This window comes from Salmo salar, chromosome ssa29, assembly GCF_905237065.1.
Source record: "Salmo salar chromosome ssa29, Ssal_v3.1, whole genome shotgun sequence".
In the NCBI taxonomy this organism is placed as follows: domain Eukaryota; kingdom Metazoa; phylum Chordata; class Actinopteri; order Salmoniformes; family Salmonidae; genus Salmo; species Salmo salar.
The window spans coordinates 23591057-23610380 of NC_059470.1; the positions used below are offsets into that span (position 1 = coordinate 23591057).

The 19324-nt window shown below is 47.3% G+C and overlaps 1 protein-coding gene across 4 annotated transcripts in view; it reads left to right on the forward strand.

Annotated features, from left to right (window-relative positions):
• Positions 1-19324, forward strand: part of LOC106590430 (polypeptide N-acetylgalactosaminyltransferase 11) — a 64742-nt gene that overhangs the window by 16053 nt on the left and 29365 nt on the right. For all 4 annotated transcript variants that reach the window (XM_014181465.2, XM_014181464.2, XM_014181466.2 and 1 more), the window contains 4 exons: positions 7206-7502; positions 8325-8448; positions 9530-9696; positions 10383-10508. In XM_014181465.2, coding sequence (XP_014036940.1) covers positions 7244-7502; positions 8325-8448; positions 9530-9696; positions 10383-10508 — 676 coding nt within the window. In that variant the 5' untranslated portion in view covers positions 7206-7243. The remainder of the gene's footprint in view (positions 1-7205; positions 7503-8324; positions 8449-9529; positions 9697-10382; positions 10509-19324) is intronic.

Sequence of the window (19324 nt, forward strand, 5' to 3'; positions counted from 1 at the left end):
CACTTTATTTTAAGAATGTGAAATGTCAGGATAATAGAAGAGAGAATGATTTATTTCAGCTTTTATTTCTTTTATCACATTCCCAGTGCATCAGAAGTTTACATACACTCAATTAATATTTGGTAGCATTACCTTTTAAATTGTTTAACTTGGGTCAAATGTTTTGGGTAGCCTTACACAAGCTTCCTACAATAAGTTGGGTGAATTTTGGCCCATTCCTCCTGACAGAGCTGGTGTAACTGAGTCAGGTTTGTAGACCTCCTTGCTCGCACACATTTTTTCAGTTCTGCCCTCAACTTTTCTATAGGATTGAGGTCAGGGCTTTGTGATAGCCACTCCAATACCGTGACTTTGTTGTCCTTAAGCCATTTTGCCACAACTTTGGAAGTATGCTTGGGGTCATTGTCCATTTGGAAGACCCATTTGCGACCAAGCTTTAACTTCCTGACTGATGTCTTGAGATGTTGCTTCAATATATCCACATAATTTTCCTACCTCATGAAGCCATCTATTTTGTGAAGTGCACTAGTCCCTCCTGCAGCAAAGCACCCCCACAACATGATGCTGCCACCACCGTGCTTCACGGTTGGGATGGTGTTCTTCGGCTTGCAAGCCTCCCCCTTTTTCCTCCCAACATAACAATGGTCATTATGGCCAAACAGTTCTATTTTTGTTTCATCCGACCAGAGGACATTTCTCCAAAAAGTGTGATGTTTGTCCCCATGTGCAGTTGCAAACCGTAGTCTGGCTTTTTTATGGCGGTTTTGGAGCAGTGGCTTCTTCCTTGCTGAGCCGGCTTTCAGGTTCTGTCGCTATAGGACTCGTTTTACTGTGGATATAGATACTTTTGTACCTGTTTCCTCCAGCATCTTCACAATGTCCTTTGCTGTTGTTCTGGGATTGATTTGCACTTTTCGCACCACAGTACGTTAATCTCTAGGAGTCAGAACACGTCTCCTTCCTGAGCGGTATGACGGCTGTGTGGTCCCATGGTGTTTATACTTGTGTACTATTGTTTGTAGAGATGAACGTGGTACCTTCAGGCGTTTGGAAATTGCTCCCAAGGATGAACCAGACTTGTGGAGGTCCTCATTTTTTATCTGAGGTCTTGGCTGATTTCTTTTGATTTTCCCATGATGTCAAGCAAAGAGGAACTGAGTTTAAAGGAAGGCCTTGAAATGCATCCACAGGTACACCTCCAATTGACTCAAATGATGTCAATTAGCCTATCAGAAGCTTCTAAAGCCATGACATAATTTTCTGGAATCTTCCAAGCTGTCTAAAGGCACAGTCAACTTAGTGTATGTAAACTTCTGACCCACTGGAATTGTGATACAGTGAAATAATCTGTCTGTAAACAATTGTTGGAAAATTACTTGTCATACACAAAGTAGATGTCCTAACCGACTTGCCAAAACTATAGTTTGTTAACAACAAATTTGTGAAGTGGTTGAAAACGAGTTTTAATGACTCCAACCTAAGTGTATCTAAACTTCCGACTTCAACTGTATGTATGCCATTTTGCCACGTGACCCAGGCCTCCTTTAGACTCCATAACCTTCCGTCTGTAGGTGCTAGAAAGCTAAATTTGTTTTCATATGGAACTTTACAGCTTACTCTGCAATATGTAGGCCTATTATTTAATAGTCTAATCCTTTCATCACATGCAGTGCTACTGCTTCCATATTTATCTACCTATGGCTTTGCGCTTGCTCCATCTGTCCCATTTGTTCTTCTTAATGACTCTGTGTCTGTCTTATTTCTCTGCTCATCTTTCCATTTTCAGCTGTGTTTATTCCTTTTCGCTGGTCTGACTAACGAGCCACTAAGTGCCACAGCAAGACAACACTGACGTCCGTGTGCATCTTGTCACCAATTAATCATGCTTAGGCCTTAGTCTGTTTTTCAGAGGACTCACCTTGTTTCCACCCTGCTGTCCTCATCTGACAAATTGTGATTGCGCAAATCCCCCAGGCTTGGTTCTTTTGTTGTTTTCAATGTTACTCTTAATATTTGTAAATATATTTGAATGCAGTGCCAAAAGCCCACATCATTTCAACCAGACTGGTTGAAACGCACATATCTGAAATTCCTTGTTTTTCTGCCGGGGATGGGGGGAAGAGTAATGCATAAATTATTCGGGATGTTTGTGGGTTATAAATAGCTGTGCGTTTCCAAAGTGTGTTGAAGTAAAATCCTCATCTGGATAATTCATTAATTTTTTCCCCTGAGAGAAGACGTGATATTTCTTTCATGCGTTTGTCTATAAAGTTCAGGCTATTCATAGAAATTATTGAGCAGATCTGAGTTCATTGAAGTTTCAGAGAACTCATTCGATGCATAGCAGAACTGCTTATATGCACAGCAGAACCCCCCCGTAGGTCTGCACATATATATATATATATATATATATATACTGCTCAAAAAAATAAATGGAACACTAAAATAACACATCCTAGATCTGAATGAATGAAATAATCTTATTAAATACTTTTTTCGTTACATAGTTGAATGTGCTGACAACAAAATCACACAAAAATAATCAATGGAAATCCAATTTATCAATCCATGGAGGTCTGGATTTGGAGTCACACTCAAAATTAAAGTGGAAAACCACACTACAGGCTGATCCAACTTTGATGTAATGTCCTTAAAAGAAGTCAAAATGAGGCTCAGTAGTGCGTGTGGCCTCCATGTGCCTGTATGACCTCCCTACAACGCCTGGGCATGCTCCTGATGAGGTGGCGGAGGGTCTCCTGAGGGATCTCCTCCCAGACCTGGACTAAAGCATCCGCCAACTCCTGGACAGTCTGTGGTGCAACGTGGTGTTGGTGGATGGAGCGAGACATGATGTCCCAGATGTGCTCAATTGGATTCAGGTCTGGGAAACGGGCGGGCCAGTCCATAGCATCAATGCCTTCCTCTTGCAGGAACTGCTGACACACTCCAGCCACATGAGGTCTAGCATTGTCTTGCATTAGGAGGAACCCAGGGCCAACCGCACCAGCATATGGTCTCACAAGGGGTCTGAGGATCTCATCTCGGGACCTAATGGCAGTCAGGCTACCTCTGGCGAGCACATGGAGGGCTGTGCGGCCCCCCAAAGAAATGCCACCCCACACCATGACTGACCCACCGCCAAACCGGTCATGCTGGAGGATGTTGCAGGCAGCAGAACGTTCTCCACGGCGTCTCCAGACTCTGTCACGTCTGTCACGTGCTCAGTGTGAACCTGCTTTCATCTGTGAAGAGCACAGGGCGCCAGTGGCGAATTTGCCAATCTTGGTGTTCTCTGGCAAATGCCAAACGTCCTGCACGGTGATGGGCTGTAAGCACAACCCCCACCTGTGGACGTCGGGCCCTCATACCACCCTCATGGAGTCTGTTTCTGACCGTTTGAGCAGATACATGCACATTTGTGGCCTGCTGGAGGTCATTTTGCAGGGCTCTGGCAGTGCTCCTCCTTGCACAAAGGCGGAGGTAGCGGTCCTGCTGCTGGGTTGTTGTCCTCCTACGGCCTCCTCCACATCTCCTGATGTACTGGCCTGTCTCCTGGTAGCGCCTCCATGCTCTGGACACTACGCTGACAGACACAGCAAACCTTCTTGCCACAGCTCGCATTGATGTGCCATCCTGGATGAGCTGCACTACCTGAGCCACTTGTGTGGGTTGTAGACTCCGTCTCATGCTACCACTAGAGTGAAAGCACCGCCAGCATTCAAAAGTGACCAAAACATCAGCCAGGAAGCATAGGAACTGAGAAGTGGTCTGTGGTCCGCACCTGCAGAACCACTCCTTTATTGGGGGTATCTTGCTAATTGCCTATAATTTCCACCTGTTGTCTATTCCATTTGCACAACAGCATGTGAAATTTATTGTCAATCAGTGTTGCTTCCTAAGTGGACAGTTTGATTTCACAGAAGTGTGATTGACTTGGAGTAACATTGTGTTGTTTAAGTGTTCCCTTTTATTTTTTTGAGCAGTGTGTGTGTGTATATAATATATATATATATATGTATATTATTTTATTTATTTAAAAAAAAAAAATTTAGGAACTAAGTCTGGTTCTCAACACACTGTTGAGAGTTAGCACCTTATGTATTCTACTTTTCTATTTTGAAATATGGTTGTGCATCAGCCGTCACTCAATTAGCCCAAGTCAGCTAAATTAGTCTAGCTACCAGCTATGTACATTTGTAGAAAGCATGGTCGAATTACCGACTGGCGTGAGGCACATTTGATCATCAGTTGTCATATTAAAAACGGCAAACATTTGCCTCCACCCTATGGCAAAATGTGTAGAATTGCAACGAACCAAGGGGACGTACGACGAATATGGTGACAAGACCAGCTGCTTTTTGGCACACCAATTTAAACGCCAGTCAGCATATCATCTCATCTCTCAGGTATATGACTCCTCCCGTAATCTTACAAGTGATCCCTCTAATATTAATTCAACTTTTGTGTCATTTTATTGTATCCTCTACCAATCCGAACCCCCGTCAGATAATACGGCTATGGACAACTTTTTAGATAACGTGGATATCCCATCTATTGATATGGACATGAGTAAAGTTCTGGATAACCCTCTGCATCTTGATGAGATAATGGGTCTAAAGTTAATGCAATGTCAAGGTCCCAGGCCCTGATGGCTTCCCTGTCCATTTTTATAAAACATTCTCAGATCATCTCGCCCCATTACTATTAGATATGTTCACAGGGCTCTCTCCCCCCGACGGTAACTCAAGCCTCCATCTCACTTATACTTAAAGATAAAGATCCGGCGGAATGTGGTGGATATCGGCCCATTTCACTTTTGAATGCTGATGTTAAACTATTAGTTAAGGTTCTAGCATGCCGGTTGGAACCCTGCCTTCAGGATGTCATATCTGATCATCGAACAGGTTTCATCAAAGAGTGACAACTGTATTCCAATGTACGCCGGTTTTTGAACATTATACTCTCCTCTCTCCAGACCCCAAAATTGTTGTTTCTCTTGATGCGGAGAATTCTGGTGGAGTGGGATTATTTATTTAAGATTTTGTTTTGGGTCCAATTTCATCTTATGAAATATGTCTGCTCTATTCTGCTCCTACGGCTAGCGTACACACCAACATTCAAAATATTATCACCATAAATCACTGGAATCCACCGAGCTGGTGAAGAGCACAGTGTTGCTGTATGCCGATGATCTACTATATCACTAACCCTGTGAACTCTGTCGATAACATAATGCATATTTTAAACACGTTTGGATCATTCTCAGGTTACAAATTGAACATTCAGAAAGTGAATGTTTTCCGATCAACCCTGCTGCCAAGCAAATTCCCCTTGGAGCCCTGTCTTTCCGTCTGTCGCCCTCTGGTTTTTCCTATTTGGGTGTGGATATAACGGTCTCTGGCTACCCTCCATAAAACTAACTTTGCAAGCCTATCCACACGAGTTAAAGCGGACTTTAACCGGGATAGTCTGCCTCATTAGCTGGCAGAATCCAATCTGTTAAAACGAACCTTTTACCTAGGTTTCTATACCTTTTTTCAATGTCTTCCGATCTTTCTGCCAAAGTCATTTTTACCAAGTTGGATAGGCTCATCAGTCATTTTTCTGGACAGGCAAATCACCTAGGATACGTAGAGCAATACTTCAAAGACGAGACATGATGGAGGTTTGGCACTTCCAAATGTACAGCTTTACTATTGGATGGCCAATATTCAAAAGATGGTCTGGTGTAATGCTCCAGATACCAACTGGTGCTCATTGGAGGTGCACTCCTGCCAATCATCCTCCCTTTTCTGCTCGAGCTTGTGACCCACTGTCCTTGTGTCCTTCAAAGTATACTGGAAACCCCATTGTGTGCTCTACTTTGAAGATCTGGAGACAATTTCGTCAACATGTTACTTTCTGCCCCTTCTCTTCTAAGCCCTATCTGTAACAACCACCTATTTCTACCCTCCAAACTTGACCAGGCTTTTGTTTTGTGGCGTGAGTGAGGTTTGGTTTGTTTCAAATATGTATTTTTAGATGGGATGTTTGTCAATTTTAATGATCTCGTAGCTAAATCTAATCTGGCTCATTCTAATCTTTTCTGCTATTTTCAAGCCCATAACTTGGTTCGCTCTAATTTTCCTACCTTTCCTCAACTACCTCCCAAAACGTCGCTAGAGGAGAATTTGTCCCTTCTGTGGAGTCGGCAAGGTCTGATTTGTAGATTATATGACATTATGCTGTCCTCTGAACCCTCTCCAATAAACAAAATCCAGACGGACTGGGGTGGGAGGAGGCCCTTCTTAGGGTTAACTCCACATCCTCATGTGCCCGGTTAAGTTTCATTCAGTTCAAAGTCTTGCACAGAATTCACTACACCGAAGAAAAACATTCTAAATTTCTCCCAGAAACAAATGACACGTGATGGATGTTCATTCATCCGGCAGACCACACCCATGTGTTCTAAGCTGTTTTGTTTTATTGGTAAACCTTTTTTCATACTCGCTCTAAAATTCTAGATCTTGACCTGGAGCCTTGTCCTCTAATAGCTATGTTTGGAGTTCCATCTTTGTTGTATAGTCTCTCTAAAAGTAGAGCGGATGTTGTAGTGTTTGCCTCCCTTATAGCCCACCGGCAGATCTTACTTAACTGGAAATCCTTCAAACCTCCCACTGCATCATCCTGGTCGAATGATCTAATGTCTTTTCTACACTTAGAAACGATTAAATACACTCAGGATGTACTGATAGGAGTAAGAACTTTGACCAACGGGATAGGGGAGGGTGTGGGAAGGAAGGAATAGTATGTTGTGGTATTTTTTTGTTGTGTGTGTACGTATATGTATATATTATTTCCAATTGTAAAAGTATTTTATTTTTGTATGTATGCTGCTTTTGTTAGAGGGAGGTGGTTCAATAAGTATAGGGGGATAAAAGCATGTATCTGTTCAATTTGTATTTCTTTATGTCCCCCCCCAAAAATTGCATGAATTTTGCTGTAAAGTGCATATTTTCTCTACCATGCATGGCAAAAAGTGCACATTTGCAGGAAATTTACTTTCAAACGTTTTTCTCCCTTCTCCGCTGTCAAGGGGTGGGGGGCGCTAAAATGGAGTCAGTACGGCCCCTCACGATGCGTTCCGTTGTTTTGTGGCCCCCACCTCCATCAATGTTGCCCATCCCTGATCTAGATCTTTAACCTCTCTCTGGTTTCCTCAACAGGGGCCTGATCATGGACCGCCGACAATGCTAGGGCTACCATGGGCAGCGTCACACTGCGCTACTTCTGCTACGGTTGCCTCTTCACCTCTGTGACCTGGTCCGTCCTGCTCTTCCTCTACTTCAGCCTGAGCCAGGACAGCGGCCGGCCCTCCTTCAGGAATGTGCCCATCCAGGGGCCCCAGGCCAAACGCTTCCAATCACGCTTCACCAGGAGCCCTGGAGGAGGCCACGAGCAAGGCATCAAGGCAGTCCCTGCAGCAAGAGGCAACAAAAAGGCCGATCTCTCTCCGGAGATGGGTAAGTGAGCCCTTCAGAGCATGAAACTTGAAAACGACCCCCATTGGTGAAAGATCTCTCTCATCTATATACAGAATTTAGGAGGGGTGTACGTGAGAAGGAATGTTCTGATGATAGGAGTTTATAAATGGTTGTCAGTTTGTTAACAAAGCTCATGTGAACTTCAGAGTTTCACACATCCAGAATGATGAGCTTAAGCTCCACAAGCTCACTCGTACTCATGACAGATTCGAATGGTTAGGACATTTTGACGGTCTGTATTATTCATTGGTCCCCAAGGGATGCTTGTCGTGTTGGCTTGCTCCCATGTCAACTAATGAAACATTTAACAGGCAGGCAGAGTGATGTGAAAACGATCGGCTCCAGAGTGTAGCCTAGGCGATTCCACGATGCCTTTATGCGTCAATGCCCATTTGGAGCTGGACAGTGAGAAACATAGGAACAATCAAGCTAACCATAATTCATTATGGATTATTGTTGAGCAGGTTTGGTTGGTATTGAGTGATTTATTATTATTATTTTTTTAACTGTCCGACGCAGGCGCAAGAAACACACATTATGCATTGCAGCAATACAAAGGCATGTTTGAAGTGTTGTTGGATTGGAGTGAGGCCTTCCGATGGCTGGTGAGTGAGTTGTTTCCATGGTTGCACAGAGTTACTAAGCAAAGCCATTACCACACACTCAGGATGAAGGCTGCTTGTGTTACCATGGCAATGTGGACCAGCCTAACCACCCCCAAATCCTCATACTGACACAAGCGCCCGTACTATTTTCAACCATTCTTTCTTTCTTCTCTCCATCCTGTCTTTTCCTCTTCAGGTATGATTTTTAATGAGCAAGACCAGGAGGTTCGAGACACGGGCTATCACAAGCACGCTTTCAACGTACTCATCAGCAATCGACTGGGCTTCCACCGAGACCTCCCCGACACCAGGGACGACAGGCGAGTGACAGGGCGACAGCGTGTGGCGTACATTTGGGTTTATTGACTCCGAGAGCGTGAACAGCTGACACCGACGCAGCACTTTGCAAGCCATCATGAAGGGCAACGGTAGCCAAAGATTAAATGGGAAATCATGTCAGTCTCTCGCTGCCTGCCCTGTTGCCCCTACGAAATCCAAATAAAAGCAAAGGCATCTGTCTAGAGAGGATTTGGTTTAGCACCGGTCTGAGGCTAACAAGTAGACCTGCAGCTTGGAGTATTCCCACATGTTATGTGTTAAGATGAGTTGCTTGTAAATGCAAAAATGAATTGGCTTGGTCAGTCTTGACAATCATTGGTACAATCAGGTGGTTTTAGGAGAGTTTGTAAATCCTGCTTACTCAGCAGACATGTTAGGATATGGCAGAGGGTGAGTAGTTAAGGCATAATATGTTACAGAAGCAAAGGGTAAAAACTTAACGTTTCCAAGGGGCAAGGCTTTCACAAGGTTGAGGAAAGCTCTGTAGGTGTGACCGTCTAGATCCAAATGTTTCACTACAAGCTGCACAGTGAAACCGCATGAGTGTTTTATGCATGCCATTACTAAAGATGGTGAATACTGATTCTAGTTATGTTTGTCCCTGTCAAATACCTAGATAGGACTCTAGTGCCCAAAAGACAGTTTTAGCATGGGCAGCGCCATTGAATTTTCACAATTTTGAAGTAGGCAACATGGTGGAACTTCCTATGGGTAAAAGGAAGGATCACTTAATTCCATACATGTCACCAGGAGGGATCAGCCAATGAATTATACTAGTGAGGAAACATTCCATAACTGCAGCTGGCAGTAAATTGCCAACCTTGGTTTTATAACTGATCAAACAACAAACTCTAGGTGGCAATATGCACCCTTTCAGTTTGTTTACCAACTCCTAGAAGTAGTAGTAGAAGAAAATGTACTACTTCAAAATGGGGTTGGCCTCGATGGCGCTGCCCACAATGGGACAGATACAATGAAGCAATGTCTATGGTCCCTGTTGTGACACCCAGGGGTTGGCTAATATGTGCTGGTGGCCCCGCCCACCCCCCCTCTCTCTCTCAGGTGCCGAGATGGGATCTATCCTTTGTCCCTCCCCACGGCCAGCGTAGTGATCTGCTTCTTCAACGAGGCGTTCTCCGCCCTGCTGCGCACCGTGCACAGCGTCCTAGATCGCACGCCAGCCTACCTGTTGCATGAGATTATACTGGTGGATGACAGCAGTGAACTCGGCAAGCTGCTCTTTTCTATTTAGGACGTGAACTCTTGGGTTTTGTTCAGGCTCGCCTGAGCCAGGTAGACTATAACAAGGCCCAGTAAATGATTGGATGCTGTCGTGGACTATGTGCATCTGTCTACAGTGTGCAATCTGTCTGCAGTGTGCAATCTGTCTGCAGTGTGCAATCTGTCTGCAGTGTGCAATCTGTCTGCAGTGTGCAATCTGTCTGCAGTGTGCAATCTGTCTGCAGTGTGCAATCTGTCTGCAGTGTGCAATCTGTCTGCAGTGTGCAATCTGTCTACAGTGTGCAATCTGTCTGCAGTGTGCAATCTGTGTGCAATCTGTCTGCAGTGTGCAATCTGTCTACAGTGTGCAATCTGTCTGCAGTGTGCAATCTGTCTGCAGTGTGCAATCTGTCTGCAGTGTGCAATCTGTCTGCAGTGTGCAATCTGTCTGCAGTGTGCATCTGTCTGCAGTGTGCAATCTGTCTGCATCTGTCTGCAGTGTGCAATCTGTCTGCAGTGTGCATCTGTCTGCATGCTTCAATTACCTAGTTGGTGAACAAACGCAGGCTGCTGTATTGTGCTGACGTTATCGAATGCCTGTGTGTAAATAAAGTCAGAGATCTTGGATCTCAATAGGATCTTCCTGTATAAATGAATCTCAACTGAAAGCTTCTGTCCTTTCCCTCCACCACAGCGGACCTAAAGGAAGACCTGGACAGCTATGTCCAGCTCAACCTCCAGGGCAAGGTCAAGGTGGTCCGCAACGAGAAGAGAGAAGGACTGATCCGAGGGAGGATGATAGGGGCCTCTCATGCCACAGGTGAGCCCTCCTGAGACCATAACTCTTCACTAATGTAACATGCCCCCTGAGGCAGGGATGCAGGTGAAATAACTGTTTACTGTATGCTGTCTGTCAAGTTCCACACAGAAGTAATAGTGTTGTATTATGATCAGCTGCAGTAGGATGAGAGGAAGAGGCTACAGAGGAATCGAACAGTGTGTGCCTGTGTGCGTGTCCGGGCGAACACAGTGTGTGTCTGCGCGAACAGTGTGTGTCTGCGCGAACGGAGTGCGTAACTTTGTTACATAAGTAGCAGCACCAACAGTGTCGATACAGTCGTCCGGTCTGGTCTGGTCCGGTCCGGTCTGGTCTGGTCTGGTCCGGTCTGGTCCGGTCTGGTCCGGTCTGGTCTGGTCTGGGTAACGGGAACGAGTCTGGCATTGTGACACAATTTACCTTTCGATAGTCCATACATAACCTGGACGTACCATCAGTGTGTGTGTGTGTGGGTCTGCTCAAACATTATGTGTGTGTGTGTGTGGGTCTGCTCAAACATTGTGTGTGTGTGTGGGTCTGCTCGAACATTGTGTGTGTGTGTGGGTCTGCTCGAACATTGTGTGTGTGTGTGGGTCTGCTCGAACGTGTGTGTGTGTGTGTGGGTCTGCTCGAACATTGTGTGTGTGTGTGGGTCTGCTCGAACAGTGTGTGTGTGTGTGGGTCTGCTCGAACATTGTGTGTGTGTGTGGGTCTGCTCGAACATTGTGTGTGTGTGTGTCTGCGCGAACAGTGTGTGTGTGTGTGTGGGTCTGCTCGAACATTGTGTGGGTGTCTGCTTGAACATTGTGTGTGTGTGTGTGTGTCTGCTCGAACATTGTGTGTGTGTGTGGGTTTGCTCGAACATTGTATGTGTGTGTGTGTGTGTCTGCTCGAACAGTGTGTGTGTCTGCGCGAACAGTGTGTGTGTGTGTGTGTCTGCGCGAACTGTGTGTGTGTGTCTGCGCGAACAGTGTGTGTGTGTGTCTGCGCGAACAGTGTGTGTGTGTGTCTGCGCGAACAGTGTGTGTGTGTGTCTGCGCGAACAGTGTGTTTGTGTGTCTGCGCGAACAGTGTATGTCTGCGCGAACAGTGTGTGTGTGTGTGTGCGCGAACAGTGTGTGTGTGTGTGTGGGTCTGCTCGAACATTGTGTGTGTGTGTCTGCGCGAACAGTGTGTGGGTGTCTGCTCGAACATTGTGTGTGTGGGTGTCTGCTCGAACATTGTGTGTGTGTGTGTCTGCTCGAACAGTGTGTGTGTCTGCGCGTGTCTGCGCGAACTGTGTGGGTGTGTGTGCGCGAACAGAGTGTGTGTGTGTCTGCGCGAACAGTGTGTGTGTGTGTCTGCGCGAACAGTGTGTGTGTGTGTGTGTGTCTGCGCGAACTGTGTGGGTGTCTGCTCGAACATTGTGTGTGTGTGTGTCTGCTCGAACAGTGTGTGTGTCTGCGCGAACTGTGTGGGTGTGTGTGTGTGTCTGCGCGAACTGTGTGGGTGTGTGTGCGCGAACAGTGTGTGTGTGTGTGTGTGTCTGCGCGAACTGTGTGGGTGTGTGTGCGCGAACAGTGTGTGTGTCTGCGCGAACAGTGTGTGTGTGTGTGTGTGTCTGCGCGAACTGTGTGGGTGTGTGTGCGCGAACAGTGTGTGTGCGCGAACAGTGTGTGTGTGTGTCTGCGCGAACAGTGTGTGTGTGTGTGTCTGCGCGAACAGTGTGTGTGTGTGTCTGCGCGAACAGTGTGTGTGTGTCTGCGCGAACAGTGTGTGTGTGTGTGTCTGCGCGAACAGTGTGTGTGTGTGTCTGCGCGAACAGTGTGTGTGTGTCTGCGCGAACAGTGTGTGTGTGTGTGTCTGCGCGAACAGTGTGTGTCTGCGCGAACAGTGTGTGTCTGCGCGAACAGTGTGTGTGTGCGCGAACAGTGTGTGTGTGTGTGTGTGTGTGCGCGAACAGTGTGTGTGTGTGTGTGTGCGCGAACAGTGTGTGTGTGTGCGCTAACAGTGTGTGTGTGTGTGTGCGCGAACAGTGTGTGTGTGTGCGCTAACAGTGTGTGTGTGTGTGTGCGCTAACAGTGTGTGTGTGTGTGCGCTAACAGTGTGTGTGTGTGTGTGTGTCTGCGCAAACAGTGTGTGTGTGTGTCTGCGCAAACAGTGTGTGTGTGTGCCTGCGCAAACAGTGTGTGTGTGTGCCTGCGCAAACAGTGTGTGTGTGTGCCTGCGCAAACAGTGTGTGTGTGTGCCTGCGCGAACTGTGTGTGTGTGTGCGCTAACAGTGTGTGTGTGTGCTAACAGTGTGTGTGTGTGTGTGTGTGTGTCTGCTCGAACAGTGTGTGTGTGTGTGTGTGTGCTCGAACAGTGTGTGTGTGTCTGCTCGAACAGTGTGTGTGTGTGTCTGCGCAAACAGTGTGTGTGTGTGTGTGTGCTAACTGTGTGTGTGTGTGCTAACAGTGGTGTGTGTGTGTGTGTGTGTGCTAACAGTGTGTGTGTGTGTGCTAACAGTGTGTGTGTGTGTGTGCTAACAGTGTGTGTGTGTGTGTGCTAACAGTGTGTGTGTGTGTGTGTGTGCTAACAGTGTGTGTGTGTGTGTGCTAACAGTGTGTGTGTGTGTGTGTGTGCTAACAGTGTGTGTGTGTGTGTGTGTGCTAACAGTGTGTGTGTGTGTGTGCTAACAGGTGTGTGTGTGTGTGTGTGTGTGTGTGTGTGTGTGTGTGTGCTAACAGTGTGTGTGTGTGTGCTAACAGTATGTGTGTGCCTGCGCTAACAGTATGTGTGTGCCTGCGCAAACAGTGTGTGTGTGTGCCTGCGCAAACAGTGTGTGTGTGTGCGCTAACAGTGTGTGTGTGTGCTAACAGTGTGTGTGTGTGTGTGTGTGTGTCTGCTCGAACAGTGTGTGTGTGTGTGTGTGCTCGAACAGTGTGTGTGTGTCTGCTCGAACAGTGTGTGTGTGTGTCTGCGCAAACAGTGTGTGTGTGTGCTAACTGTGTGTGTGTGTGCTAACAGTGGTGTGTGTGTGTGTGTGTGTGCTAACAGTGTGTGTGTGTGTGCTAACAGTGTGTGTGTGTGTGTGCTAACAGTGTGTGTGTGTGTGTGTGCTAACAGTGTGTGTGTGTGTGTGCTAACAGTGTGTGTGTGTGTGTGTGTGCTAACAGTGTGTGTGTGTGTGTGTGTGCTAACAGTGTGTGTGTGTGTGTGTGTGTGCTAACAGTGTGTGTGTGTGTGTGCTAACAGTGTGTGTGTGTGTGTGCTAACAGTGTGTGTGTGTGTGTGTGCTAACAGTGTGTGTGTGTGTGTGTGTGTGTGTGTGTGTGCTAACATGTGTGTGTGTGTGTGTGTGTGTGTGTGTGTGTGCTAACAGTGTGTGTGTGTGTGTGTGTGTGTCTGCTCGAACAGTGTGTGTGTGTGTGTGTGCTCGAACAGTGTGTGTGTGTCTGCTCGAACAGTGTGTGTGTGTGTCTGCGCAAACAGTGTGTGTGTGTGCTAACTGTGTGTGTGTGTGCTAACAGTGGTGTGTGTGTGTGTGTGTGTGCTAACAGTGTGTGTGTGTGTGCTAACAGTGTGTGTGTGTGTGTGCTAACAGTGTGTGTGTGTGTGTGTGCTAACAGTGTGTGTGTGTGTGTGCTAACAGTGTGTGTGTGTGTGTGTGTGCTAACAGTGTGTGTGTGTGTGTGTGTGCTAACAGTGTGTGTGTGTGTGTGTGTGTGCTAACAGTGTGTGTGTGTGTGTGCTAACAGTGTGTGTGTGTGTGTGCTAACAGTGTGTGTGTGTGTGTGTGCTAACAGTGTGTGTGTGTGTGTGTGTGTGTGTGTGTGTGTGCTAACAGTGTGTGTGTGTGTGTGTGTGTGTGTGTGTGCTAACAGTGTGTGTGTGTGTGCTAACAGTGTGTGTGTGTCTGCTCGAACAGTGTGTGTGTGTGCCTGCGCAAACAGTGTGTGTGTGTGCGCTAACAGTGTGTGTGTGCTAACAGTGTGTGTGTGTGTGTGTGTGTGTCTGCTCGAACAGTGTGTGTGTGTGTCTGCGCAAACAGTGTGTGTGTCTGCGCAAACAGTGTGTGTGTGTGCGCTAACAGTGTGTGTGTGTGCTAACAGTGTGTGTGTGTGTGTGTCTGCTCGAACAGTGTGTGTGTGTGTCTGCTGGAACAGTGTGTGTGTGTCTGCTCGAACAGTGTGTGTGTGTGTCTGCGCAAACAGTGTGTGTGTGTGTGTGTGTGCTAACTGTGTGTGTGTGTGCTAACAGTGGTGTGTGTGTGTGCTAACAGTGTGTGTGTGTGTGCTAACAGTGTGTGTGTGTGTGCTAACAGTGTGTGTGTGTGTGTGTGCTAACAGTGTGTGTGTGTGTGTGTGCTAACAGTGTGTGTGTGTGTGCTAACAGTGTGTGTGTGTGTGCTAACAGTGTGTGTGTGTGTGTGTGTGTGTGTGTGTGCTAACAGTGTGTGTGTGTGTGTGCTAACAGTGTGTGTGTGTGTGCTAACAGTGTGTGTGTGCCTGCGCAAACAGTGTGTGTGTGTGCCTGCGCAAACAGTGTGTGTGTGTGTGTGTGTGCTAACTGTGTGTGTGTGTGCTAACAGTGTGTGTGTGTGTGTCTGCTCGAACAGTGTGTGTGTGTGTGTGTCTGCTCGAACAGTGTGTGTGTGTGTGCTAACAGTGTGTGTGTGTGTGTGCTAACAGTGTGTGTGTGTGTGTGCTAACAGTGTGTGTGTGTGTGTGCTAACAGTGTGTGTGTGTGTGTGCTAACAGTGTGTGTGTGTGTGTGTGTGTGTGTGTGTGTGTGTGTGTGTGTGTGTGTGTGTGTGTGTGTGCTAACAGTGTGTGTGTGTGCTAACTGTGTGTGTGTGTGTGCTAACAGTGTGTGTGTGCGCTAACAGTGTGTGTGTGCCTGCGTGTGCGCTAACAGTGTGTGTGTGTGCCTGCGCAAACAGTGTGTGTGTGTCTGCGCAAACAGTGTGTGTGTGTGCTAACAGGTGTGTGTGTGTCTGCGCAAACAGTGTGTGTGTGTGCGCAAACAGTGTGTGTGTGTGTGTGCGAACAGTGTGTGTGTGTGTGTGTGTGTGTGTGTGTCTGCTCGAACAGTGTGTGTGTCTGCTCGAACAGTGTGTGTGTGTGTGTGTGTGTCTGCGCAAACAGTGTGTGTGTGTGTGTGAACTGTGTGTGTGTCTGTGTGAACAGTGTGTGTGTCTGTGTGAACAGTGTGTGTGTGTGTGTCTGTGTGAACAGTGTCTGTGTGTCTGCGCGAACAGTGTGTGTGTGTGAACAGTGTGTGTGTGAACAGTGTGTATGTGTGTGTGTGTGTGTGTGTGTGTGTGTGTGAACAGTGTGTGTGTGTGTGCTAACAGTGTGTGTGTGCTAACTGTGTGTGTGTGCTAACTGTGTGTGTGTGTGCTAACAGTGTGTGTGTGTGTGTGTGTGCTAACAGTGTGTGTGTGTGTGCTAACAGTGTGTGTGTGTGCTAACTGTGTGTGTGTGTGTGTGTGTGTGTGTGTGCTAACAGTGTGTGTGTGTGTGTGTGCTAACAGTGTGTGTGTGTGTGTGTGCTAACAGTGTGTGTGTGTGTGCTAACAGTGTGTGTGTGTGTGTGTGTGTGCTAACAGTGTGTGTGTGTGCTAACTGTGTGTGTGTGTGTGTGAGCTAACATTGTGTGTGTGTGTGCCTGCGTGTGCGCTAACAGTGTGTGTGTGTGCCTGCGCAAACAGTGTGTGTGTGTGTGCTAACAGTGTGTGTGTGTGTGTGTGTGTGTGTGTGTGTGTGTCTGCGCAAACAGTGTGTGTGTGCGCTAACAGTGTGTGTGTGTGTGCTAACAGTGTGTGTGTGTGTGTGCTAACAGTGTGTGTGTGTGTGTGTGTGCTAACAGTGTGTGTGTGTGTGTGTGTGCTAACAGTGTGTGTGTGTGTGTGTGTGTGCTAACAGTGTGTGTGTGTGTGTGTGTGCTAACAGTGTGTGTGTGTGTGTGTGTGCTAACAGTGTGTGTGTGTGTGTGTGTGTGCTAACAGTGTGTGTGTGCTAACAGTGTGTGTGTGTGCTAACAGTGTGTGTGTGTGTGTGCTAACAGTGTGTGTGTGTGTGTGTGTGCTAACAGTGTGTGTGTGTGTGCTAACTGTGTGTGTGTGTGTGTGCCTGCGCAAACAGTGTGTGTGTGTGCTAACAGTGTGTGTGTGTGTGTGTGTGTGTGTGTGTGTGTGTGTCTGCTCGAACAGTGTGTGTGTGTGTCTGCTCGAACAGTGTGTGTGTGTCTGCTCGAACAGTGTGTGTGTGTGTCTGCGCAAACAGTGTGTGTGTGTGTGTGTGTGTGCTAACTGTGTGTGTGTGTGCTAACAGTGGTGTGTGTGTGTGTGTGTGTGCTAACAGTGTGTGTGTGTGTGTGTGTGTGCTAACAGTGTGTGTGTGTGTGTGTGTGCTAACAGTGTGTGTGTGTGTGTGTGCTAACAGTGTGTGTGTGTGTGTGTGTGCTAACAGTGTGTGTGTGTGTGTGCTAACAGTGTGTGTGTGTGTGTGCCTGCGCAAACAGTGTGTGTGTGTGCCTGCGCAAACAGTGTGTGTGTGTGTGTGCTAACTGTGTGTGTGTGTGTGTGTGTGTGTGTGTGTGTGTGTGTGCTAACAGTGTGTGTGTGTGTGTGTGCTAACAGTGTGTGTGTGTGTGTGTGCTAACAGTGTGTGTGTGTGTGTGTGTGCTAACAGTGTGTGTGTGTGTGTGTGTGCTAACAGGTGTGTGTGTGTGTGTGCTAACAGTGTGTGTGTGTGTGTGCCTGCGCAAACAGTGTGTGTGTGTGCCTGCGCAAACAGTGTGTGTGTGTGTGTGCTAACTGTGTGTGTGTGTGTGTGTGTGTGTGTGTGTGTCTGCTCGAACAGTGTGTGTGTGTGTGTGTGTGTGTGTGTGTGTGTGTGTGTGTCTGCTCGAACAGTGTGTGTGTGTGTGCTAACAGTGTGTGTGTGTGTGCTAACAGTGTGTGTGTGTGTGTGTGCTAACAGTGTGTGTGTGTGTGTGTGTGCTAACAGTGTGTGTGTGTGCTAACAGTGTGTGTGTGTGTGTGTGTGTGCTAACAGTGTGTGTGTGCGCTAACAGTGTGTGTGCCTGCGTGTGCGCTAACAGTGTGTGTGTGTGCCTGCGCAAACAGTGTGTGTGTGTGTGTGTCTGCGCAAACAGTGTGTGTGTGTGTGCTAACAGTGTGTGTGTGTGTGTGTCTGCGCAAACAGTGTGTGTGTGTGTGTGTCTGCGCAAACAGTGTGTGTGTGTGCCTGCGCAAACAGTGTGTGTGTGTGCGCAAACAGTGTGTGTGTGTGTGTGTGTGTGCTAACAGTGTGTGTGTGTGTGTGTGTGTGTGTGTCTGCTCGAACAGTGTGTGTGTCTGCTCGAACAGTGTGTGTGTGTGTGTGTGTGTGTGTGTGTGTGTCTGCGCAAACAGTGTGTGTGTGTGTGTGTGTGTGTGTGTGAACTGTGTGTGTGTCTGTGTGAACAGTGTGTGTGTCTGTGTGAACAGTGTGTGTGTGTGTCTGTGTGAACAGTGTCTGTGTGTCTGCGCGAACAGTGTGTGTGTGTGAACAGTGTGTGTGTGAACAGTGTGTGTGTGTGTGTGAACAGTGTGTGTGTGTGTGCTAACAGTGTGTGTGTGCTAACTTGTGTGTGTGTGTGTGCTAACTGTGTGTGTGTGTGTGCTAACTGTGTGTGTGTGTGTGTGTGTGCTAACTGTGTGTGTGTGTGTGTGCTAACTGTGTGTGTGTGTGTGTGCTAACTGTGTGTGTGTGTGTGTGTGTGTGTGCTAACAGTGTGTGTGTGTGTGCTAACAGTGTGTGTGTGTGTGTGTGTGTGCTAACAGTGTGTGTGTGTGTGCTAACTGTGTGTGTGTGTGTGAGCTAACATTGTGTGTGTGTGTGCCTGCGTGTGCGCTAACAGTGTGTGTGTGTGCCTGCGCAAACAGTGTGTGTGTGTGCTAACTGTGTGTGTGTGTGTGTGTGTGTGTGTGTGTGTCTGCGCAAACAGTGTGTGTGTGCGCTAACAGTGTGTGTGTGTGTGTGTGTCTGCTCGAACAGTGTGTGTGTGTGTGTGTCTGCGCAAACAGTGTGTGTGTGTGTGTGTGTGTGTGTGTGTGTGTGAACTGTGTGTGAACATTGTGTGTGTGTGTGTGTGTGAACTGTGTGTGAACATTGTGTGTGTGTGAACTGTGTGTGTGTCTGTCTGAACTGTGTGTGTGTCTGTGTGAACAGTGTGTGTGTGTGTCTGTGTGAACAGTGTGTGTGTGTCTGTGTGAACAGTGTGTGTGTGTCTGTGTGAACAGTGTGTGTGTGAACTGTGTGTGTGTGTGTGTGTGTGTGTGTGAACACTGTCTGTGTGTGTCTGTGTGAACAGTGTGTGTGTGTGTGAACAGTGTGTGTGTGAACAGTGTGTGTGTGTCTGTGGGAACAGTGTGTGTCTGTGGGAACAGTGTGTGTCTGTGGGAACAGTGTGTGTGAACAGTGTGTGAGTGTGGTGTGTGTGCAGTGTGTGTGTGTGTGTGTGTGTGTGTGAACAGTGTGTGAGTGTGGGTGTGTGAACAGTGTGTGAGTGTGTCTGTTTGAACTGTGTGTGTCTGTGTGAACTGTGTGTGTGTGTGTCTGTGTGAACTGTGTGTGTGTGTGTGTGTGTCTGTGTGAACAGTGTGTGTCTGTGTGAACAGTGTGTGTCTGTGTGAACAGGTGTGTGTGTGTGTGTGTGTGTGTGTGTGTCTGTGTGAACAGTGTGTGTGTGTGGGAACAGTGTGTGTGGGAACAGTGTGTGTGGGAACAGTGTGTGTGTGTGTGTGAGTATGTGAACAGTGTGTGTGTGTGTGTGGGAACAGTGTGTGTGTCTGTGTGAGTATGGGAACA